This window comes from Gekko japonicus, unplaced genomic scaffold (assembly GCF_001447785.1).
Source record: "Gekko japonicus isolate JY-2015 unplaced genomic scaffold, Gekko_japonicus_V1.1 scaffold257, whole genome shotgun sequence".
Taxonomy (NCBI): domain Eukaryota; kingdom Metazoa; phylum Chordata; class Lepidosauria; order Squamata; family Gekkonidae; genus Gekko; species Gekko japonicus.
In genome coordinates this window covers 361,260-386,882 of record NW_015171509.1, presented here as the reverse complement: position 1 = coordinate 386,882, position 25,623 = coordinate 361,260, and the positions used below count along the sequence as shown (strand labels likewise).

General features: G+C 44.2%; 1 protein-coding gene across 1 annotated transcript in view; it reads left to right on the top strand.

Moving 5' to 3' along the window:
* The window catches only part of TMEM232 (transmembrane protein 232), a 191,072-nt gene that overhangs the window by 9,709 nt on the left and 155,740 nt on the right, over positions 1 to 25,623 (top strand). The window contains exons 4-5 of the mRNA XM_015419320.1: positions 6,818 to 6,975; positions 22,527 to 22,626. Of these exons, the coding sequence (XP_015274806.1) occupies positions 6,818 to 6,975; positions 22,527 to 22,626 (258 nt within the window). The remainder of the gene's footprint in view (positions 1 to 6,817; positions 6,976 to 22,526; positions 22,627 to 25,623) is intronic.

Genomic DNA, 25,623 nt, shown 5'->3' with positions numbered 1-25,623 from the left:
AAGAGAAGGCTGAAACAGATGGAATAATAAGTTAAATAAGTTTATTTGGATTTGTCCACTAGTCTCATGTGCAATTCTGTCATAGTTTCTTGTACTCTTAATCCAGCTTTGAGAATATGTCCACAACATGTGTTTCAGTCTGCTAGCTCTCCAGCTTCAAGTCTGTTTTTTGTCCTTGAATTTGCACCAGAAAAACCCCTAGCTATTTATTCTACAAAATGACACCAACTATGGGTTTCTTTCAAATACAAAATAAGCCAGAAGGGGAAGATTCCCAAGTGTCCACCCCTCATAGCTTGTTTACATTTATAATATCTTGCTGTCAGCCCATCTGGACCTGGTGCTTTGTCCTTTTTCATATTTTTATTGCCTGAGAAATTTCATGAACAATTATTGTGTAGTTTATAATTTTGTTATGTTCTGATGTAAACTTTACAAATCGAGTATCTTTTAAATATTGTGTTATTCCATTTTCAGAGACAGACTTCTTTTTATATAATTCTGAGAAAACGTTGATAAATTGTTCTTGTATATCTTTTTCTGCAGATGTAATTTGATCCTCTTTATGCACGTTATTTCTCTTTTCTCTTTCTCCTTCCTTAATTCTTCAGTTACCTCTAGGTGTTAATTGCTTATATAAATAGCTACTCTGCACTTTTTATTTAGGGCTGAGGCAAGATATACTTTGCCTAATTTTTTATTATTTAGAATATGTTAATGTTTCTTCTTGATATGGGTTTCTTGCAGATCTATAATATCAGCATTTTGCTTTTTAAGTCGATTGAAGATTTTTAAAAATTTCATTGTGGAATTTAGTCCATTAATATTTACTGATACTATTTTTAATTTATCCATTTTATCCTGATGTTGATGAAAGAGCCGTTTCTTCTCCTGAGCTCTTATGTATTTATTTATTATAAAATTTATACCCCGCCCTCCCCGCAGAGCAGGCTCTTAGATGGACTTTGTTCTGGATTGATTGAAGATTTTCTTTCAGTTCCTCTATGAAGGTCCTCCACTTGCACTTCTTCAGCTGGTGATTTAGCTTGTTGTTCTGTATTAATTATTTCCCCTCTTTTTGATAAATATACCTCTATTGCAAATGGTATTTTCCCGTGATATTTTATCTCCATCTCTTGTAAAATCTGTTTCAGAAAGTCAAGGTCTTTCCTTTTTTTTAAACACACTTCTTGGTAAGGCCTGAAAGATCTGCATTTCTTTTTCTGCTATTTTTAATGGGGATTCTCTTTGTTTCTTTAGGATTGCATCTCATGTTTTCTTATGAGTAAAGCAAAACAAAATATCTTGAGGTAGATTATTTTTGAATGCAAAACTTGAATTCACTCTGATAATGTGATCAATATCTAGGAAATCTCCTTGAATCTTCAAATAATCTTGGAGCAGTCCCCAAAATCTCTCTTCCAAATCTGACCTTCCAAAATCTTCTGGTATGCCTCTAAAACATAAGTTATTGGAACTGCATTGAGTTACTAAAATTTCAATTTTTTGTTCTGCTTTCTCATTCTGAGAATCTTGTCTCTCTAAATATGTGTTATTCTCTTTTTTGCTTCTTTTTGATACTTAAAATTTCTTGTGTTTGATCTTGTAATTTTGCATCTATCTCCAGCAATCCAGTTGATAATTCTTGACGTGCCTTTTGAATATTCTTCTGTGTCCTTGCCTCAGATACCTAAATATTTTTTCCTCAAATTGTTTCATTTGATTTGCCAATATTTGTGATAACTTCTCTTTCAGTTCTTCATTTTTCTTATCTTCATCGGTTTTAGACATGTTCAAGTTGCCATTATTCTCTTCACCCTTTTATTTCTAGAAATGTTATACAATTTTTTCATATACTATTTCCATAAGCTTTTTAATACAAACATTTGCAATTATCACTTTGAAATTATGTAAGTAACCAAGCTGTATAACTATTTGCTATATTAAGAGATAGTATATCTTTATATATAAGATTATCTTAAATATATGGATGGCCAGGTAGCAGCCACTGCCAAATCAGCTTTTTACCATCTTTGGCTGATCAGGCAGTATGTTCCCTTCCTCGAACGCAATGACTTGGCAACAGTAATCCACATGATGGTCACCTTGAGGTTGGACTACTGTAACGCTCTCTACATGGGGTTGCACTTGTCTTAGATCCGGAAGCTGCAGCTGGTGCAAAATGCTGCAGCCAAGCTCTTGATGGGTCTCCCTGTGTGCACTGGCTGCCGATAGCATACTGGATCCCTTTCAAGGTGCTGGTCCTTACCTTTAAAGCCCTTTATGGTCAGGGGCCTACATACCTGAGGGCAGTGTTCCCTCTAAGCTGAGTTAGTGTGAGCTAGCTCACAGCTTTTTAGCCTCTGGCTCACACATTTCTGCCTTAGCTCAGGAAGGATGGCTCCAGAGCACACTAATTTATGCAGGAGCCAAATCGCTCGCTCACAACTTTAATGCAAGTAGCTCACAAAGTAGAATTTTTGTTCACAGGACTCCACAGCTTAGAGGGAACCTTGCCTGAGGGACCACCTTTCCCCACATGTTCACCAGAGCACACTGCGATCAGGATCTCAGAACTGATTGGTCTTTCTGGGTCTCAAGGAAGCCAGGCTGGCTACAACTAGGGCCAGGGCTATCTCAGTGGCAGCTCCATTCTGGTGGAATGAGCTCCCAGAAGAGATCAGGGCCCTGTGGGACCTTAGCTAGTTCCGCAGGGTTTGTAAAACAGAGCTCTTCCACCAGGCCTTCAATTAAGGAGCTGCCTTTAACAGCTGAAGATAGAGAGCCCTGCCCCCTGGAGTTCTCTTTTGTGTGTGTGTAAATTTATTTATACTTTTCCAACAAAAAAACAAAAGTCAGTTACATTTCTTTTATACATCTCATTTTATTATAAAATTTGAACACTCCCCCTGGAGTTCTCAACAACAGCAGCCTGTGCCAGCAGCCTAAAGGAAATCCCTACAAGCCAACTGTGAGAAGGGCCTGTTGATTAACGGCTGCCATCGCTAAACAATATATGACTAGTAGCACTTTATTATATTAGATGGTTTTAGTACCAGGACCCAAACTGATCCTGTGGCACCCCCTGGATATCTCCCTCTAATCAGATGAAATGCCATTAACACATACTCTTTGGGTCTGGTTCTCCAACCAGTTCCCTGTCCACCTAACTATCCAGTCCGTAGTCCTCCAGTTTACCAATCAGAACATCATGGGGAAGCTTGTCAAAAGTTTTACTGGAATCCAGGTAAACCACATTGATGGCATTCCCATGATGCAGTAAAGCTTTTAATGTTAGTCACTACTTCTTAAAATGCTATTTCTTCATTTAATATTTTTTCTTTCTCTTTAAATTTTTTTGCAGTTGGCAATCTTTTAAAAGAAATTCTTCAGGAGCCTCTATGGATTCTAAATGATTTTTTCCCTCTCTTCCATCATTTGACCAAAACCTATCTTTCCGTTGGGTCTATATACTTTTCTAAAATGGAAAACATAACATGGTTTGTAATCCTATCTGTAATCCTCTAACATAATCCTTAGCCCTCTAGTTTTTACACATTGATGCTCTTCTTATATAGGGATAAGTGCTCTTTTAACATCTTTTAAAGATATTTATCTTTAAATGTGTTGCATGAACATAACGGGTTGAATCCTACCAGCTTTTCTAACAGTGCAGAAGGGAAGGGAGGTGCTCTTTCATTCTTGTAAAGGCCGTGAGGGACCCTCATGGTCAGGTGGACAAAAAGCCATGCAAGATGGGACTACAACAAGGAGGGGACTTGAGAAATATCATTCTTCCTTGCTCTTGCAGTAGCGGAAAAGCTGGTAGGATCTAATCCAGTGTCAAATTTAACTTTCCTAAATCAGGTGACTATTTTAATTGGGCTATTAAATCCATACACATTAACAGAGATTACCTTTAAGAACTTTGCCATTCTTTAGCTATTAATAAAATTCAGAGTATCTAATGAAGAGATTATTATCTCATAAGAAAATGAAACTATGTAAATATATTAATAAGTCTATCCGTGTTGATTATACAGCCTTTTTTGAGGGTGAGGCTTTTGGATGTTTCTTAACAGAATCTATAATTTCTTTGGCTTCCTCAGATGTTTTAACTTCCATTATTTCTCTTTGTAATAGATTAGTAGCTTAAATGGGATAGTTCACTCATATTGTTGGATCTTTCTTTAAGTAATTTAGGCTCTTTATACCTTCTTAACATCTCTAGGTATAGATCTGAAAGCAATTAATTTTGAGACTCACCAATTATTAACTATTTTCCTTCCCCTATCTCCTTCACCACATCTCACACCTTCAGATTTTTAAATGTTATAATCAGATTTCTTGACATAGCAGACAGACATACCATATATAACAGACATAGCATATAGTGTTTGCTGTATTGGTTTCTCCAACTGCAAACCCATTTAACATTTTGTTCTAATACTGCCACTGTTAATCTCTGTATTCATGCTTTAGAATAAAATTAGATATTTGACCATAAATTCTAGTTCCTCTGCTCTTGTATTCAAGAGACAGGAAAGCAAAGGAGACAGGCAAGAAATCTCTACTAATTGCTGTCTATTGATTTTCAGACTTTAATTGTATATTTTTCTATACAGAGTCCTATAATAGTTTTCCTAATTCTACCATTTTTAGTTGTTTATGGGTTGTTGCCTCATAAGAACATAAAAAGAGCCCTACTGGATCACTCCAGTGGTCCATCTAGGCTAGCGTCTAGTTTTATACATGGGCCAACCAGTCTCTCAGTCTGGGGCAAGTGATGCACTGTATTCTTGGTGCTTGGGGGGGCAATAGTGGGAGGGCTGCTAGTGTCCTGGCCCCACTGTTGGACCTCCTAATGGCACCTGGTATTTTTGGCCACTGTGTGACAGAGTGTTTGACTGGATGGGCCATTGGCCTGATCCAACATTGGCTTCTCTTATGTTCTTAAGTACTCTGGAGGGCTAACGACAGGACTTAGAGGCTGCGGCCTTCCTCTGATGTTGCCTCCTGGCACTGGTGATCAGAGGTTTACTGCCTCTGGTGATCAGAGGTTTACTGCCTCCTGGCACTGGTGATCAGAGGTTAACTGCCTTAAATCTTGGTCTCTAAGCTGCTACTGGATTCAAATCCAGCACATCACCAACATAACGCTCGAGGATTTGGCCCAAACTCTCTGGTTTTACCATAGCGTTTTGGCAAATTCTAGAGCATCACAATACCTTGGTGACATCACTTCTGAGACCCTTCTGGGTCTCAAGGAGGCCAGGCTGGCTACAACCAGGGCCAGGGCTATTCTGGGTATGCATTGGGATAGGCTGAGACAGTGACAAGCCAAAGACAACCCAGGCCCAATCCACATTTAGCATTTGCTCAGTTGTTTTACCAAATCCACACTGGAACAGAAATCATTGTGCTGACTGCAGAGTCACCCCCGAATGGCCATAAAATGGCCATAAATCTATGCAAACAGCCGCCATAAAACCAGAGATCAAACAAAGTGAAAGCGGCATGCAGTCTGGACACTGCCATAAAATGCGACACTCAATCAAAGTGAAAGTGGCATGCAATGTAGATGGGATTTTTTGTTCCAGTGGGGGTTGGTATAACAGCGGAACAAATGCTAGATGCAGATTGGGCCCTAGGGCAGAATGAGGATTTAAACCTGGTCTTACATTCTAACTATTGCACCCATTGTTTTTGCCCCTGAAACTGCCTTCTCTGCAGAATCATTTGTATCCTAACGTGCTTATTTCTGAGCACACCCAGTAGAAAAGCAGCTAAGACACAATTTGCAGGGCCAAAAGCAGCAGACTGAATAAAGATTCATGATTCCACATATAGTAAACCCTATTCACGTATTACATTGAGCACACATGCATCCATTGCATGTTCATGTTACTAATGTGGATAAATGTGGGGTTTAACTCACATTTTAAGCTGTATGTGCACTGACTGTAACATCAGAATGACTCAATGCATGCATGAAGAAAATCAAGTGTACACTGTACATGGCTTGTCCATTTGTTCATTGTAACTTGTGAACAGGAATACAATGAAACTAGATTGCACATTTAAGAGAGGTTGAGAAAAACACCTTTGACCATCTCTGCAGCTTGCAGGTGCAGGTACAGCAGTGCATTTAGAAGCATTCTAAGACTATACACTTAAGTGATCCTGGGATAATAAGTATACACACACACACACACACACACACCATAGATCATCATCACTGCATAGTTGTTTGGTTTATACATTTGGTTTACCTGCATTCTGTCCATTGGGGGCTGAGAATGTACTGAGATCACAGGACATAAATTAAAAAACAGTTGAGAGTACAGTGAATTGAAAGCAGACTCATCAGACCTCCCTTACATACTCCTCCTTGTCTTTTAACTATCAAGATAAAACAAAACTATCAGTGCACTAAGCAAAAATTGGAAGAAGACCACACATTACAGATTACCTCAATAATGAATGTACATTGGATATTCTTGGTTGCCTGTTTAATTTTATTAATTCAGATGGCTTTATTATGCAATAAGATTTAATTCATAGTTGAGCCTAAACATTTCAGCTACTGTTGAACAAAATTATGAAGGAGATGAGCCTTAATTACTTTTTCATCAAAGCGATAATCAGAGAAGGCAAACAATCTGCAGGAAAATGGATGTAACACTTGTTTTATTTGCTCATATAACTTGGCAAGCATTTTGTTGCAGGTGTGACAACAGTATTACATGAGAGAATGAGGCTATGTAGATGGAGCTCTTGATTGAATTGGTTTTCTGTGTTTTTTTTTTTACTTCAGAAGCTTTGGACATCCTCTTAATTTCCCTGGACCATGCACCTGTTTCTCCAGACCACATCCCAGCTTTATTTTTTGTTGTGGAATCCATTTTGTATAGGATCTGTTATGATGCAGTTCAGAAGCCGTATCTACTTTCCTGTGAAATCAAGTTGGCCAAGGTATGTTATACATTTTATAGTGATTAGTCATGTCCTGATACTAGGGTTGTCTGCCTCCTGGTGAGGCCTGGAGATCTCCTGGAATCACAATCCATCTCCAGATGACAGAGATCAGTTCCCCTTGAGAAAATGGCTGCTTTGGAAGGGGGGGGCTCTATGGCATTATATCTCAATTAGGTCCCTCAACCTTCCTAAGCCCCATCCTCTTCAGGCCCTACCCACAAAATCTCCAAGTATTTCTCAACCCAGATCTGGCAGTCCTACCTGATACCTTCCTATGCATAAAGCTTCCTTAAGAGCACTTTTTCTTTAGTAGTATTATTGCTATTATATACACTCTCTATCCTGGGATCTTACAGTTGGAGGGTCCTTGTTCCTGCTGCTATCTGTCACGAGGTCACATCAGGTAGTATCTGGTGTTAGATCGCCGCTAACAAAGGATCGGAGAGTGATTTCAGCAAGAAGTAATTCAGCTTTATTGAAGTAACGAACAAGCACTTAAATGCATTCATAACCAGAACAAGAAACAATTGGGAGCTAGGCTCCTTTTAAACATTCCCGGGCTAACATAGCCACACCTATTTACAATAATCAACCAATGACGTTGTTAGGATAAAGACCAATGAGCTTACTTCCCTCGCAGGGAACAGTGGCAGTTCTGATTGGTCGTTGTTACAGAGCGACCAATAGGAGTTCAGTTCAGAGGAGCCTTTGTTCGGCTCAAGCTTAACATAGGATGTCAATGGAGTGATTCATGTAACACGTTCAATACATTACATCTGGGACAGCATTTTCTCAGTTGAAGAATGCTCTCCTGGTGATAGGGTTGCAAGGTCCATTGTGCTGGCAGGGGAATTTGGCAGGTGTACTGGAGTTAGGTGGGGATGTTGCACAATGCACTGATGTCACCTGAAAGTGACGTCAGTGTGTCGGAGATTTTGGGGGCAATGTTCTACTTTTTGGGCAAAACTCTATGGAAAAAACAGCCCTAAACCATAGAGTTTTGCCCCCAAAGCAGAATGTTGCTCCCCTCAACATCACTGATGTGCTGATGTCACTTCTGGGTGACGTCAGCATGTTGTGCTTGGTATTGGGGGTGGGGGAAATTTCCTCCTGCTGCCCAGCGTCAGGCAGGAGCCCATGAAAGCAGGGGATTCCCCACTCCCACCTGGGGAATGGTATCCCTATTTTGTGAGACCAGTCAGGCTACAGCCCTGCCTAGGTTTAGTCTGGCAAGTGAAGGCCTTTCTGTCTTCTCTGTTTTTCTTTAGACTTTACTTTTTGTTCTGGTGATGGGCCAAATGTTTGTTTATTTACTTCATTTATACTCTGCCTTTCTCCCCACGATGACTCAGAGTGGCTTATATAGTCCTCCTTTCTTCCATTTTATTCTCACAACAGCCCTGTTAGGTAGGTTAGGCTGAGAGTACATGACTGGCTTAAGGTCACCCAGCAAGGTTCCATGGCAGAGTGGGGATTTGAGCCTGGACCTCCCAAATGGTAGCTATACACTATACCAGACTTACTTTCTCTGAATGTGGGTATTCTGTTGCTGTGGTTTTAAATGTTTTGTTGGACTTTTAAAATTATTTCAAGACTGTACACAATCTTGAATTGTAGTAGAAAAGCAAAGAACTCTTAAAAACCAGTGAAGTAAAATTAAAATATTTTGTTTATCAGAACTATGATTATTGATTGTTGCTGTTTTTTGTGACACTGCAATAAAAGGAGATTGATCCTCTGTCAGAATATCCAGTATGAAGCATACAATTACTTACTCTTTAAGAAGAAAAATCCCCTCCGGGGGCTCAAAAAAAAAAAAGAAGAAGAAGAAAAAGAAAGGGAAAGACTCCCATTGGTCTTTATTCTAGCAATCTCATTGGTTGTTATTTGTAAATAGGCGTGGCTACATTAGCCCGGTTATGTTTAAAAGGAGCATAAGCTCCCACTGTTTTCTGTTCTGGTTTCTTACTGAGTTAGTGCTTGCTCGTTACTTCCAATAAAGCTGAATCACTTGCTGAATCACTGTACGAGTCCTTTGTTAGCGCGATCTAACAATTGGCGACGAGGATGGGATGTTAGAGCAGGTAGGCAGCCCTGCGGACATCCACACTTCGGACTCGGAAGAAAGCGGGCAGAGCACAGCAGCCGATCCGGCGGAGGCGCCACCAGCTCCGGTGCCCAAGTCTCCCCCGATGGCTGGAAGCCAGAAGTTCGAGTGCTTCGAACCCTCCTCAGAAGACTGGGACTCCTACCTGTCCAGGTTCGAGTTCCATCTGGAGACCCACGACATCACCGATGAGGCGAAGAAACGAGCATGCCTCCTGAGTTCCTGCGGGAAGGGGACCTTCGACATAGCCAGGTCGTTGGTGGCCCCAACTGATATAAAGACTGTCACCTACGCTGACATCACGGAGAAGCTTAAGGCTCACTATTCTCCACAACCGTCGGAGATCGCCTGCCGGCACGCTTTTTACAAGCGGAACCAGGCCGGAGGCGAGACCATCGCAGATTTCGTGGCGGCCCTTCGCAAAGCCGCACGGCCATGTAATTTCCACAACGTGGAGGAAGCCCTCAGAGACCGTCTCGTCTGCGGTCTCAAAGATGAAAGGCTGCAACAGAGGCTGTTCGCCCGCACCACCCTGACCTGGGCAGTGGCCTACGAAGAGGCCGTGGCCGCGGAAGCAGCGGAGAAGTCCACGAAGGAGGTCCGCCAGCGGGTGGCAGAGCCCAGTATACACGCTCAACGAGACAGCGAGGGCGAAGACGCGGATGATGACGTCAACGCGGTTCGAGGCAAGCGGACCCCAGCGAAGACTACCAACGTCAAGCCTTGCTCCGGTTGTGGCGGGAAGCACCAGCGCGGCTCCTGTTGGGCTCGTGATGTCGACTGCAGAGCGTGTGGGCGGCGTGGTCATCTGGCCAGAGTCTGCAGATCAGCGAAGAAGGATCCCTCAACTAACAACCGGTCAGCGCAGAGGGGCACTCCAGTCAGCACCCAAGGCAAGACCCGTTCCTCAGCATCGGAAGCAAGCTGCCAGTTGACGGCGACCTTGTCGAGCGCATCGGCCGTAAATCGCACCAGCAGCCAGGGCAAGATCACCGTGACTCCACTCCTCGACGGCCGACCCTGTACAATGGAGGTGGACTCAGGATCGTCCGTGACGGTGATTTCTGCCGCGTCCTGGCGCCAGTTGTTCCCGAACCGAAGCCGGCGGCGGCTCCAGCCTGCGGGAACCAGAGTGTCCGACTTCCAGGGCAACCGAATTCCCTTGGCCGGACGGGACTCTGTTACTGTTGAGTATAAGGGGAAATGTGTTAAACTGTCATTCCTGATTGCAGAGGGAGACCGGGTTAACCTGCTAGGGTTAGATTGGTTTGAGCCATTGGGCATCGGTATTTCTGGGATTAACAGGATGTCTGAAAATAAATGGGGCATGCTGTACGACCTGTTCCCTGATGTATTTGCCGAAGGGTTGGGAAGGTACAAGGGCCCCCCGGTTGCGTTTGACTTAGATCCGTCAGTCAAACCTATTAGGTTGAAGTATCGGAAAGTACCTGTGTCTCTCAAACATAAGGTGGAAAAAGAGATTGACAAACTAGTTGAGCAAGGGGTTTTAGAGCCAGTACCATACAGCAAATGGGAGACCCCGATCGTAACCCCTGTCAAATCAGATGGGTCCATACGACTATGCGCCGATTACAAATGTACGATTAACAAGGCGCTGCAGCAACATTCGTACCCGGTCCCGGTAATAAGCCACATTTTGGCTTCCCTGGGGGGTGGCAAGATTTTCGCCAAATTTGACCTGGCCCAGGCATACCAGCAGTTGCCTGTCACCCCGGAGGCTGCCGAGGCCCAAACAATTGTAACCCACCAAGGGGCTTTTAAAGTGAACAGGCTGCAATTCGGGGTCAACGTAGCACCTGGGATTTTTCAGGGCCTCATGGAACGTCTACTAAGGGGGGTACCTGGCACAGTGCCCTATTTTGACGACGTGCTGATTGCGGGCGGGTCTGAACAGGAACTACTGGACCGGGTTAAAGAGGTCCTCAGGCGTTTTCAAAATGCCGGCCTCAGAGTTAAGCGCTCAAAATGCACGCTCGGGGTGGAAAGTGTGGACTTCCTGGGGTTTCGCATTGACGCAGAGGGAGTCCACCCCACGGATGAGAAGGTATCTGCAATCCAAAACGCCCCCAGGCCGGTGAGTAAGAAGGAGCTCCAATCCTTTTTAGGACTCCTGAATTTTTATCATGCGTTTTTACCGCATAAGGCATCAGTGGCGGCCCCTTTGCACGCGCTTTTGCACAAGGAGGCAAAATGGAAGTGGGGGCAGGCCGAGGAAAAGGCTTTTGTGGGAGTCAAGGAGCTGCTGACATCTAATGCCGTACTCACGCATTATGATGAACACAAGCTCCTGGTGTTAGCTGCTGACGCTTCACCGTTTGGAGTAGGCGCAGTTTTAAGCCATCTGATGCCTGATGGGAGCGAAGCGCCTATCGCTTTTTATTCTAGATCACTATCTGCGGCAGAGCGGAACTATGCCCAGATAGACAAGGAGGGTCTGGCGTTGGTAGCGGCTGTCAAAAAGTTCCATGATTTTATTTTTGGCAGACGATTTTTGCTGGTCACTGACCACAAGCCGCTACTGGGGATTTTTGCGCCCGATAAGCAATTGCCAAACATCATGTCCCCACGCATGCTTAGATGGGCGATATTTTTGCAGGCTTATGATTTTGACTTAGAGCACCGGCCTGGGAAAGCGATTGGGCATGCGGATGCCCTCAGCCGGTGCCCGGTGCCGGACATTGGCGCAGACCCTGCCCCCGCCTGTGAGGTCTTGGCAATTGAGGAGCTTCCTCGACCCCCGGTATCATCCAGGGACATTGCAGCACACACGGCCAAGGATAGCGTGCTGTCCCGAGTATTAAACTGGGTTTGGAGGGGGTGGCCGGTTGGAAGCGTTGAACCGGAGTTCGGCCCTTACAAAAGCCGTCAAAATGAACTATCCATTTCTAAGGGCTGTGTATTATGGGGGAACAGGGTGGTGGTTCCTGACAAACTCAGGACGAGAGTGTTAGAGTCGCTGCACGAGGGTCACCCCGGTATGGTACACACCAAAGCGTTGGCCAGAGGGTATGTCTGGTGGCCGGGGCTGGACAAAGAGATCGAAGAATGGGTACGAGGGTGTCCCAAATGCCAGCAAGTCAGACCCGATCCCCCACAAGCTACACCCCAAGGCTGGGAGTCATCTGGTAAACCCTGGGCCAGATTGCATATAGATTTTGCTGGCCCTCTCCAAGGGCAAATGTTCCTAATTGTGGTGGACGCTATGTCCAAATGGCTGGAGGTCGTGCATATGAAATCGACCACATCACTTGCTGTGATCCATGCGCTCCGCCGACTTTTTGCCACCCACGGGTTGCCTGACGTCATCGTCAGTGACAACGGGCCTCAATTTGTGTCTGAGGAATTTAGGCTCTTCCTCACGAGTAATGGCATACGCCAAATGACTTCGGCCCCTTTCCATCCGGCATCTAATGGCCAAGCCGAACGGATGGTCAGGACGGCCAAAGAGGCCCTGGGTAAAATGGACGAAGGGGACTGGAGCCAGAGGCTGGGCTCCTTTCTTTTGCTGCAGCACACCACCCCCTGTAGTGCTACAGGCCGTAGTCCGGCCGAATTGTTAATGGGGCGGAGACTCACGACCCGTTTGAACCGAATGCACCCAGACCTCACTGAAGAGCAATCCGAGCGTACCACGGCGCAACCGAAGGTGCGCATGTTTGAAAAAGGGGACAAGGTTTTCGCACGAAATTATGCAAACGGGCACTTGTGGCTTCCTGGGGTTATATCCGACTCTGTGGGTACTCGAATGTATGTGGTGCAGTTAGCTGACGGTCGAATATGGCGGCGCCACATAGATCAGTTAAGGAGACGTTGGGCTAGGGACAGCGCTGACTCTCCGACGGCTGAATCCCCTGATGTCGAGTGGACACCCCCAGAGCAGGCGGTGAGTACCGAAAGGCCCGGTACTGTCCCCGAGTCAGGGCAGAACCCTGTGTGCGGGGCTGAAATCCCAGTCGAGTCTGTGCCTGATCCAGGCTGTAGTGAACCCCACTCTGACCCACAACCTTGTCTGCCCGTGGAGCCTGCACCGCTCCGCAGGTCCCAGCGTTCGCGGCAAATGCCGACTTATCTGAAGGACTATGAGTGTAAATACTGTTGGAATAACTGATGTACAAAGGTTGATTGTATGTATGTAAATAATAAAACAATTGGGATGATGGCTTAACTTAGGGGGGAGGAATTGTAATGTATTGAAATGATTACATGAATCACCTCATAGGACTCCCGTGTTAAGCTTCGAGCCAGACCAGGGCTCCTCTGAGCGAACTTCCTATTGGTCGCTTCGTAACAGCGACCAATCAGAACGATACCATTCCCTAGGAGGGAAAGTCTCCCATTGGTCTTTATCCTAGCAATCTCATTGGTTGTTATTTGTAAATAGGCGTGGCTACATTAGCCCGGTTATGTTTAAAAGGAGCATAAGCTCCCACTGTTTTCTGTTCTGGTTTCTTACTGAGTTAGTGCTTGTTCGTTACTTCTTAATAAAGCTGAATCACTTGCTGAATCACTCTACGAGTCCTTTGTTAGCGCGATCTAACAAGAGAACTCTGACAGAAACTGCTCTTTTTCAAGAACAGTTCTTATCAGAGCTACGGCTTGCCCAAGGTCATCCAGCCAGGTGCAAGTGGAGGAGTGGGGACTCAAACCCGGTCCTCCCAGATTAGAGTCCGTGCACTTAACCACTACACTGAACTGGCTCTAAGATCTAGCTATAGGCAGATGCTAACTCTGCTAACTCTGAACCCCACCTCATAATCATGGATGGTGGAAATCTATAGTGGGGGATACAGTTTCTACTGTCTAACTTTTAAATTACAGAAAACTATTGGCACCAATATGTTCAAGTAAAAGGAGCATATGTTTCTATTCCATGCCATCATCTTCTTTATAACTTGTTTTATCTCAAATCTTTATCTTTCCAAATTGATATCTGAACTGAATAGAGCATAAATATCTGTTTTGTGAAATACAGCTTCCTCTTTCATGTGATACGCTAATGAGATGCTCTAAAGCACATATGAACAATATTTTTTTTGTTCTCATTGCATATGGCTAGCTTGAATTTTTAAATAATTCCATGATCATCTTGCATAATATGCTTTTCCCTGTTTAAATGATGTGACCTCTTTATTCTCCCATATGCATTATCATTAATGGAGAGTTATTATGTTAGGTCACATAATTATAAACTACCATCAAGGGATTTATGCATTTGAGAGAGAGGATGAAATTGAAGCCATGTAAATGAGAGTGTCCAAATAAGTGCATTTATTTCTGAATACTGAATAAAACCTGCAAGATAATTGAAGAAAAGAGCAGCATATTATTGCTGAATTGTTTCTGCTTGAACTTCAGTCATTTATCTCTTTTGTACAGGTCATAGGGTCCTTTCAAACAATACATTGTGATCTTGACTGCAGTGATTTCCCTGCTCAAACTCTGGGAGAATGTTGCGATGGTGAGATCTGCCCATCAACAATCCCAGGAACAATCCTAATATACTTCTAGCCAATGAGCAATTTTACTTTGTGGGCTTGATCCTTTGATTTATGGGCACACTCACTCACTTGCAGGGTTCTATGTCATTACCAGGAATAAAAAACAAGCATGTGTCTTCCATATTCTCCAGTGGTTCATATGGTGTTGCAGTCTGCTGTGAGAAGCACCTCCTCCTGGATGCAGGCAGGGTTGTGAGCTTTCTCCTGACTCCAGTAGAAGGGCTTCTTCTCTGCTTCCCAGTTAGGTTGTGTCTGGCAAGTGGGCAGGACATTGTGAGCTCTATTGAGTGAGCTTGACTCTAGTAAAATTTTCAGCTTTAGGGTTTTCCGCTTTCTTCTTCTTACCTACCTTTCCTTTCGTAAGGAAAAGATGGGCTTAGAGGCTTCTCTAAAGCCTGGAGACAGTGTATCTCCTCCAGAGGCATTCTGCCCTTCCTCTACATACTTCCACCATTAATGGAAAGGTGGAGGGAGGGGGAGGGAGAGAAATGCACTTGATGACTTGAGTCATAGACTATGGTCATAGACTATAATGTGTTGACTTGGTGTAATTTTTGGCTTAGGTGCTGGGGACTAGACATCACAGCTCATTTCAGGTGGTCTTTAGGCCCCCTTGTTGGAGGTAAGCTCCTTTGAGGTTTCTTGGGACAAACACCAAGGATTAAAAGAGGGAAGCTATAACCAGGCATAAGAAAAGGAAAGTATCAAAAATTCCAGTTACTTTCTAAAGAATAAGACCTTTGTAGAGGGTCAGGAATAAGCGGCAACAGTCTAGAAACAGTGCCACCTTCATAAATCCTTGAACATCTCCAAGACTGGAGGAAAGAAAGAAGCCACAGCACAATGTCAGTGTAACCAACCTGGGATTGGGAGGCCAGTACCAGTGGTCTACCCTAACCTGGTAAGGTTCACCAATGGATTGCTGGGTGCTGGTTACAATCTCCAGAGCTATTCTTTAGAATTATTAAATACCTTGAGGGACACAGTGCTGAATCTCTGGTGTGCAGTCAGCAATACAACATCTAATAAACATAGACAAGCATCAGGGAGTTTACTCCATTTTTTAATTGTCCTAAAATAAGAACAGATATGTGAGAGCCATCCTAGAGCAAAAGTGTCTGAATTGAACTAGAAAACAGAGGAAGACCTAGATAGAAGCACTTAGGTTTATCATAGCAGTCGTCAGCAAAGGGATCCTCCTACTCTGTGAATTTGTTAGAAGTGTATCTATGCAACCCCATTCATGAAGATCACATACTTTTCCTTCAATTTGCATAGGGAGAACAACACTTCCAATGCCAAGCCCTTCCATTGAGCCTGGTGTTGCTCCAAAGAGTGCTCATGAAAGAATGTTTACAATTTTGATGGCATCTCTTCACAACCAGGATTTTTTTTGTATATCTGCATCCTGAGCAGATCATCCTCTGTGTCCCAGAGTAGGGATACCAGCCTCCAGGTGGGGTCTGTGGATCCCCAGGAATTACAGCTCACCTCCAGACAACAGAGATCAATTTTCCCAGGGAAAATGGATGCTTTGGAGGGTAGACTCTATGGCTGTGTACCCACTGAGGTCCCTGTCCTCCTCAGGCTCCATCCCCAAATCTCCAGGAGGTTTCCAACATGGATCTGGCAAATCTATCCTCCCCATCCCCTGCTGGTGGCCATGAGGCACCTGGCAACCCTAGCAAGGCCTACATGAATGGAACTTGACCATACGGGGCCTGGACAGCCATCGTTTTGTGGCCAACTGACTAAGGAATTGGCTGACCTTCACATAGAAAGTTCTACATCTGGGAGTAGTTATAGACATGGTGATGGACAATGTTTTCTGTCCCTAGAAAGGCAGATAGGATCAGGCACCTGATTTCAGTGGTTCTTCATTTGGCTTGACAAATTTAATGGCATTAGCAAGTCTGTCGGGATGTTGGTGTCATGACAAGATGTGACTCCATGGACCAGATTCCACACAAGACCACTGAAGAAGTTTTCCACCTTCTCAACTCAGATTAGTGATTACAGTGGTGCTTTCTGACCTATCTCAGGATCTTCACAAGGAGCTTGCATGATGGAAACAGACAACCGGGTAATCCCTTTGAGATCCTCAGAGAAAACCTTTCATGATGGATGCCAGTCTAAACAGTTAGGGAGCTCATCTTCATGGTAAGCCAGCTCAAGGATTCTGGTCCAGACTGGAAACCAGCATGAACATCAATCACCTGGAATGGAGAGCTGTCAGCTTTCCTTCACAATCAGTTGGAGGGATGGAAAGGGCTGATTCATGTGGACATCATGTCTGTCATGTTGGTCCATGTAGCAGAGGTGTCAAATGTAACAGATGTAACAGGCTAAGCAGATGCAAGCTGGATCAAGTGGAATGGAAGTTATATCTGGAGGTCCTCAAACAGATATGCAGTCACTTTGAGCCCTGACCATAGACCTCCTTGCTTCCTAGGTCAACCATCTAATAGGTACCCATAAACAAAAAGAGTCAACACTTTCATGTGTGAGTGGCCATGGGGGGCTGCTATAACTTTTCCCTAACTATAGAAGATAATACAATGAATTAACAGATCAAGTGGTGAACATAGTCTTGATTACTCTTTATTGTCCCAGGAGGACTCGGTTTCAGAATCTGTTCGGATGATCCTACCTTCCCCCATGGCTAGTTCCATTTCTTCCATATCTCTTTTGCCAAGATCCTGTAGCATTCACTATGATATCACTAAGGTTTTCTTGCTGAGTTTGCAAGCTTGCTGAGAGTTCAAACACTTTTCAACTATTTGTGAATTGTGTTTGTTTCAAGTTACCTTTATCTTGGATACTTAGATGAAGCAGTTATAGAAAAAGGTAGATTAATTGCTTTTTAATAGAGGCTAAAAGTTGAGATTGCCCTTCTTATCTTGCTTTACCATATGTATCTCATATGCACCTGCTGATTAGTTTATTCAGCACTTATGTTGCTTATCTCATATTTAGTAATGAACCAATCAATTATCTAGATGATATCACATGATTATGATAGACAAAAGTTAGAGAAAGATATGCACTTTTGTGACAAGGAAATCAGATTTCTCTGGAGGGAAGTCTCAGAAGAAGAATGGGTGAGATTTCATGGTGGGTAACTTGGTATTTTTGATAATCCCCAAACGCAGTGACACAAACAGCTAAAACCTGATTTGCTTTTAAAACTATTACTTGCTTAAAGCAATGCTAGGTGCTTTGGTAATTTTAATATTTATTTTCTCAGTAATTGTAGGGTTAACTTTTCATGCTTGTATTTTGTTCTTTCTTATCCTGAAACATACTGGGTTCAGACGCATTCAAGTGATCAGTTCATAGTTTATTAGCGATTCAGCAGGAGAAAGAAGACTGAGGAGTCCCTGGCCAAAGCTGGGTATTTATGCCTGAAAAAGGTTACACCCAAAACACACCCCACTCCCAACTATAGGCTATTTACACTACATTGTTTCCCAATTGGGTAACTCTAGGATTCCTGTCACCCTACTAGTCCATTCTAGGATCCTAGCAAGCTATTGTTATGCATCCCCAAGCTAAGTCCTATTGCAAAACTCTATGGTAAAATGGCTTTTATCAGAGTGTCATATATCAGAGTGTCATTGTGATGTGGCTGACATGATGACATTACTTCCAGTGCATGTCAAAAGTGACGTTGCCACATTGCTGGTGATATAGCCTGGACTTCCTTCCCTCCCCTGGCTAGCAAGTCCCCCCATCGGCCAACTGATTGGCAGTGGGGGCAGGACCTGGCAGCAGGGGATCCACTGCCTCCTGTGGGGGAGGGGGGGAGCCGGCAACCATTTTCTACCTGGTCTCCCAAAAGCGAATTAACGAACTTGCTTCAGCATGAATAGAGGTATAGCATTGTCTGTCTTGTAAAGATGTTTTCCATATTTTTGCTTGGATTCTTTAAATGGGGGGCCTTCTTTTAATTGTCTCTGTGTTTTTTAAATATTTTGTGTGGAATCTCTTGCAGTGCTCAAATATATTTCCAAGAAAAACTGGAGAAGTAAGCTGCTCCCCTATTCCAGGGAGCCCAATTATTTTGACATCTTAAGTTCTAATACACTCTCCAAAACTTCTGGTGTCTTGTTTCGTGCTTTATTTTCTTGAATAATGGCTGTATAGAAACTATTAACTTTCTCAGGCATTATCGGATTCCCCCCCCCCGTCAACTGGTATGTTAATGAACAACCCCCCACACACACCCCTGTTTCACTGTGCGCAAGATTAAAAAAAATCAATTTGAAATCACCAGGTGTGTCATAAGCATTATTAAAACAAGCCCATATTTCAGATGAGATCTCTATGATGATTTGTCATCTGTGCTTCAACACTCCCATTACTTTGTATGAAGCAGTACAGTTCCAGTAATTTGCTGGCCACTTGTTTGATTTTCTTATGACCATTTCGTATGGGAAGGCCAAAACTTCCTGCTTTCCCATCCCCTGAATTGGAGTCCTTTGAATCTTTAGATGAATGCTGGAAGTTTCAAAGCAGGGACTTTTCGCAACAAGGCACAAATATCTTATTCCCTCTATTAGTTTGGCACCTTGCATGCAGAAGCAATAGTTGGCCTGGTCATTGCAGGACTGTAGTACCATCACTGCAGATGGCTGTATGCTCTGGCAGCTTTGAATTAATTGAAATCAGGTGACCTGAGGAGCCAATAAGGACCATCGGGCCCTCTAAGCTGCTTATTCTGACCTCTGGGCCTATGTCTGAGCAGGTTGTTGTTGAGGTGTAGGCCTACTTCCTCACTAAATAACTTCTTGCTTGAGTCTTCACTAAACAACCTACATGCCTTTTTCTCTTTGCTGAGTCATCTCTCTGCCTCCAGATTACCAGCTTTGACAACTGTTTTCTTATTACTCTGTTTTATCAAGTGCATTTTGATAGCCAGCAACAATATCATTGCTTTCCTCTTAACCTACACATAAGACTCTTGCCTTTTCCTGCACAAGCTAATTAACATGGTGTAAATATCCATCATATGCAGAAATTTACTCTTCTTTGACAATGGCAACCAGTGGACTGGTTGTAGAGAGTAAAGCCCACTGTCCAAAGGACTTAACAGGGATATTTGTTTCTTATCTCATTACATATGCTAACTTCATTCAGTCCTTACATCTGTATTATCACCAGTCCCCCAGAAAAGCTATGCAACCAATTTATTTTATTTTATTTCTTATTTGAAATAGTTGATTGGAATAGTAAATTGTAATATAATTATCCAAGCTTGGACTTACCTGCCAGCCTAGAGTCAGGGGGCTGGGGGGCACTGGAGGTTTAGCCGGTACTGTCTTGGAGCGCCACACGGATGGCCTCTGCTGACACTGGTGGATCAAGGTCGGGTGGCCCAGCAGCGGCAGTGGCGCTTGGCTACCTGGGAATCCATGGAGCCACTCCTGAGGTGGGCAGCAGGCACCAGAGCCAGGTCCCCGGGGCAAGGAAGGGCCGGCCATTGGTGCTCTGAGGGCAGGCTGAGCCAGGCTGCAGCACCGCAGGTCCGGTGACAGGATGCAAAGGAGGCAATGGGGGAGGCCACTTGTCTTAGGCAAGGCAAGGCAACAATGAGAGGGTATGAGTGGTGGACGCTGGCCCCACCCAGGGCTGAATGGGAAGGAGGTGGGTCCAGGGGCTTAAAGGCTCCAGTGATCCTGGCCAATGAGAAAGGGGTGCAGGTGGAGAGACAGGAAAGGGAACCACTCAGGATGCAGGAAAGGGGGGCAAAGCCAGGCTAGTGGACATAAAAGGAGGCAAGAAAGCTGAGATCAAGGAGGAGAGCAGAGGAACCAGATGGGTGATGCGAGAGAGAGAGAGGCAGGCAAAGGGAAGACTCCAGAGAGTGCCTGGAGTCAGCAGGCAAAGGCCTCTCACCTTCTGAGACACCAGTAGCCCCTTTGCACTCCTGTAGCCATGGCTGAGGAGTGTGTCAGACTCCTGGTCAAGAGACTCCCAACAACACTCTCTTGGCAGTGACTTGTTTATTGAGATATCAGCATGAACCAGGCTAGAACAGTACCATGTCAGAACTAAGGTTCTGGTGGGAAGATTCAGAGATAGACAGTTCAAATAGGGCCCCTTGGGGAATAACCAAATCACACATCACAGCCATCCCACCTAGCTCTTGCATTCACTACCCTCCCGGGAATATATGATCCTGTTATCTACAATAGCAAGCTGGCACAGCTTTGGTCTCAAGGACGTTCCTCTAGGAGGAAGGTATCTTAAGGAAGAGTTATGATGCCTATGATAGAGTGGTTCACACACAGACAGCCATTCACCCCCCCCTCAGGAATTTGCCTTCCCCTGTAACTATGGCAAACTAAGCAGAGTTTGATATTCTGCACCCCCAAAGTCCATTCACCCTCCCGGATTGAGGGGGTGCCACTTGTGAAAAGCACGCACCAATTTTGCAGCCTTCACATGTTTAGATTCTACCCATTCATTAAGGCTCGGGTCAAAGTCTTTCCATTTAATGAGATAGTACAATTGACCCCGTTTGATTTTAGAGTCTAAAATGTCCTCCACTTCTTGGTGGGGCACTCTATCCATGAGCAGAGGGGGAGGAGCTGCAGGATGAAGTTTCCACATCGATGGTCCAGGATACTTCTTCAGTAGACTAAAATGGAAAATGTGGTGGGCATGACATAAGCTTTTGGGTAGTTCAGCCTCAACAGTCTCTTTATTAATAAGATGCACCACTTTAAATGGTCCCACATATTTCCATCCCAGCCTTTTCCTTGGTCGCAGCCCCTTGAGAATTTTAGTGGAAATATACACTGAGTCTCCTGGCTTTATTTCCCATTCGGGGCCCCTCCCTTTGTCAGTGTAATGTTTGTAATCTTCTTTGGTTAGAGTTGGTTGGAGGGCCGACCACCTTTGGGTCACTTTAGCCTACCATGTCTGTGCATCCCCCGGCCTCAGGTCCTCAGAGTTCAAGGTGGGGAGGGGTCCCCCTTTGTATCCGTGCACTGCTTTGAATGGAGATATGCCTATGCAGGGCTATTTTTGGGCAGGAACGCACAAGAATGGAGTTCCGGCTGGCTCCCAAGTTAGCCACGCCCAGCAGGAACTCATTAGCATAATAGGACACACCCAAAAGCAGAAACTCATTAGGATTGGCTTCATTAGGGGTGTGTGGCCTAATATGCAAAGGAGTTCCTGCTACAAAAAAGCCCTGGGTTTTGACAACAAACAAGGTAAACAGAATAACAAGCAAAAGGTGGGTGTGGCTGGATAACCACACTTCTGGTAACATGGGGGTGCGGCCTAATGTGCTAATGAGCTGTGTTGTCAGGGGTGTGGCCTAATATGCTAATAGGTTTCTGCTGTTGGGTGTGGCCTATTATGCTAATGTGTTCCTGCTGGGCTTTTTCTACAAAAAGAGCCCTGTATATGGAACTGTGCACCGAATTGTTATAGCTGTACTCTACAAATGGGAGCAGATCTACCCAGTCATTTTGCTGATGATGTATAAAGCATCTCAGGAATTGTTCTAACACTTGGTTTGTTCTCTTTGTTTACCCGTCAATTTCTGGGTGGTAAGCACTGCTTAGCCCTTGCTCCACCCCCAGCAGCTTTAACAACTCCTTCCAGAACCTGGCCACAAACTGTACACCCCAATCTGAAATTATCTTGTGGGGCAAATCATGGAGCCTAACTATGTGTTGCATGAAAAGTTGGTCAAACTCCACCTGCATGCTAAGATATATTATACTGAGGGAGTTGGATTCCCAAGTCATGGGTCTGGGTGGGGCCAATAAGAGGGTTCTGAATAGGCACAAAATTCCTTTAATTGATACTACAAGCTAAGAAGCTTTGTAAACTGTTTAGAAATAGGCCACAGTTGAATTGTAAAGACATGTTACTAATTAATAATTATGTGTTTCTTTTGACAGCTTGGTTGTTTGGTTTTTTTAAGACTTCTGCTCTTACATCTTATGGGTTACTTGGAGTTTTGTGGAGAACAGAAATCTAGGCTTCATATTAGCTTAAAAGGTAGATACTTATCTCTCTTTCCTCATCCCATGTACAGAATGTAAATCTCTGTCTCTCACTTTCTGACATATCCACCATTTGTGGCACACTGTTAAATCTAAAATTAACCATCCCTTTTACTTTGCTGCATTCCAGCAATCTCACCCAAAACACTGTAACAGAAGAGGAGGGCTAAATCAGATTTAGCTGTGTTTGTACTTCACTGCTTACTGTAGCATTACTTTTGGTTGGTAAAGACACTGTAAACTTCAAAAGGAGAAATGGCTGTGAAGGCAACAACTGCCCTCATTCACTGAACTGTTTGTTTAATCAAGCCATGATTTACCTCAACCCAGGATTACTTTATACTTTTGAGGAAATGCTACGTCTACCTTTGCTTGTCTCATCAGTTTTACTCCTGAAATATTCTGTAGCTAGAGGTGTGCATTTGGTCTGTTCAAGCTGGACCCCCCCCCCCCAGTCCAAATACCTTACTGGTATTTTCAGTTTATTTTGTCAGCCAGATATAGAGAGACAGCATTTATTTGGCTATCTGAAATGGCCAAGCCAGAAAATCCCAACAGTATTCAGGATTTTTCAGGCCCACCGGATACTCACAGTTAAAGTGCATTTAAAGAGCTCTCAGTCCCTTTAAATGCCTTCAGAGTGAACTCTCAGCTTGGAGGAGGCATTTAAAGGGAGTTCGGGCCCTTTAAATGCCTTCGGTGTTCACTTGCAGGCTCACAGCTTGCAGAAGGTGTTTAAAGAGACTGTGATCCCTTTAAACACCTTATTTCCCCTTCCATTGGAAACAGTGGAGGATGGGGCCAGGATAAGTGAGCCCAGCCAGGATCAGCTGTGCTGTTTGGAGCAATGTGCTCTGCGTGGCACAGGAGCTCCTAGGGCTCACTTCTCCAGCAGCCCGGTTTAAACTGGACTGCAGGAGAAGTGAGCCCAGCCAGGATCAGCTGCAAGAGAAGCCAAGCTAGCCCTAGGATCTGCATATGGTGGGGAGAGACCTCCCCACCACACACAGATCCTGGGGACAACTTCTCCTGTAGTACGGTTTAAACCACGCTGCAGGAATAGCCAAAACAGCCCTATGACTGGGCTGGCTTTTTATAATCTGGTATTTTTCTTCCCAGGTCTATTGGACCCCCAAAAAATTGGTATTTCTGAAAAATCCTGGATCCTAATATTGATTTTTTGGAAATACCGATTTTCCCCCAGGTCCAATAGACTTGAACCAAAAAATACCGGGTTAAAAAAATCGCACATCCCTATCTGTAACATATTACAAAAGTAGCTTGTGCAGAGTGCTATGCTTGTGGATAGACAAGATAAGCAGAGTAAGTTTTCCCACTACAAAGTAAACAATTATTGTTAGATTTTATAAACTGGACCACTCAGTCTTTTCAGGACTGGAGCCTATTATCAAGATTCCATCCACTCAATTGATCATGTCTAATGATAAACTGGCACAATTCATGTGCTATAGACAGTGGTAGTAGTAGAATGAAATGGTCTAGGGGGAATTAATTAGTACTCTGTAGTAACTATTTCTTTAAAGTAGCTCAATAGCTACTGACAATTTTCAAATGTCGTCATATTGAGTCTTCCCAGTACTAAATAAGCTATTAATGTTGGATTTAAAACCAGTCAGAAACATTGTATTTAAGAAAGCATTTATTTTAGGATCAGGGAGCAATTAAATTATTATGAGCTTGAGAATTTTAAAAAGCTAGGGTTTTTTCTTTTACTCTTTTCTATAATTGTGTTATAAATTAAGAGCAGGCTGCATAACTTCCTCGAGTTATATTGCAAAAACCAGCCAAGTCCACATTACCATAGTTCATAACTAGCCCAGGGCTCATGGTGGGAAGCCAGGATGCCTCTTCTGAAGCTTACAGTTTGTCAGTGAAAAAATTGTTAATTGAGTTCATTTTGTCTGTAAAAGGATTCTTATTCACTTACAACTGTACACCAAACCTCATAGTATTCTGAGTTGTCTTGAAAGCTATTAATGGAGAAACCAATTCCCATGATTTTTTTTTTTGTAACCCAGAATAAAGCATGGGATATATGACTCTATCCAGCCTGTTCCCTTGTGAGGTTTTGCATTTGCTTTCTGGTTATCCTGAAAAGCAATATGAGTCAGCTTAACACTCTTGGTGACTAGACAAACAATAATAAATCAAAAGAATGGTGCTTAGCTCTCATACTGGGTCAATTCACCTTTCCAGCAATAATGTGAAAGAAATGGCTCTATCGCAAATAATATGAAATCTTGCAACAGAGGAAATCAGATTGGGAAAAAAATAGTTAATAAGGCTTTTTACAAAGGAATAGAAGTTGGACAGGTATCTCTCCTTTCATTACATACATGTATTTATCACAATATGACAGGACTAGCAGTAAAGCCCGTTGTGAAAGCAATACAACGAGATCTAGAAAGAGGCTCTGGGGCAGTGCTCTGGCTTTGGGCCAACAGTGTCATTTTGCTGTGGTGACCTCAGCAGGGTATAATGACAGAGTCCACTGTTTTCTCCAGAGGAACTGATCTCTGCTACCTGAAGAGCAGTTGTAATTTTGAGTGATCTGTAGCCCTCACCTGGACATTGGCAGCAATTGTTACCCAGGACAAAATGGCTGGTTTGGAGGGTGTAGTCTATGGCATTCTACCTGTCTGAGGTCCCACCCCTCTGCAAACCCCACCCTCTCCAGGCTCCAGGAGGCAGAAGCCTCCGGTCGCCCGCTCCCTTCCCCTCCCCCACCACCGACTCCTGGGCCGGCAACTGAAGGCCGGGTCCCTTCCCCCCCACTCACTCCAGGGCCGGCAACGGGATGCAGAGGCCTCCGGCTGCCGCCGCCATTCCCCCAAACCCCTCCCACCCTCACCAGGCTCCAGGAGACAGAAGCCTCCGGTCGCCCGCTCCCTTCCCCTCCCCCACCACCGACTCCTGGGCCGGCAACTGGAGGCCGGGTCCCTTCCCCCCCACTCACTCCAGGGCCGGCAAC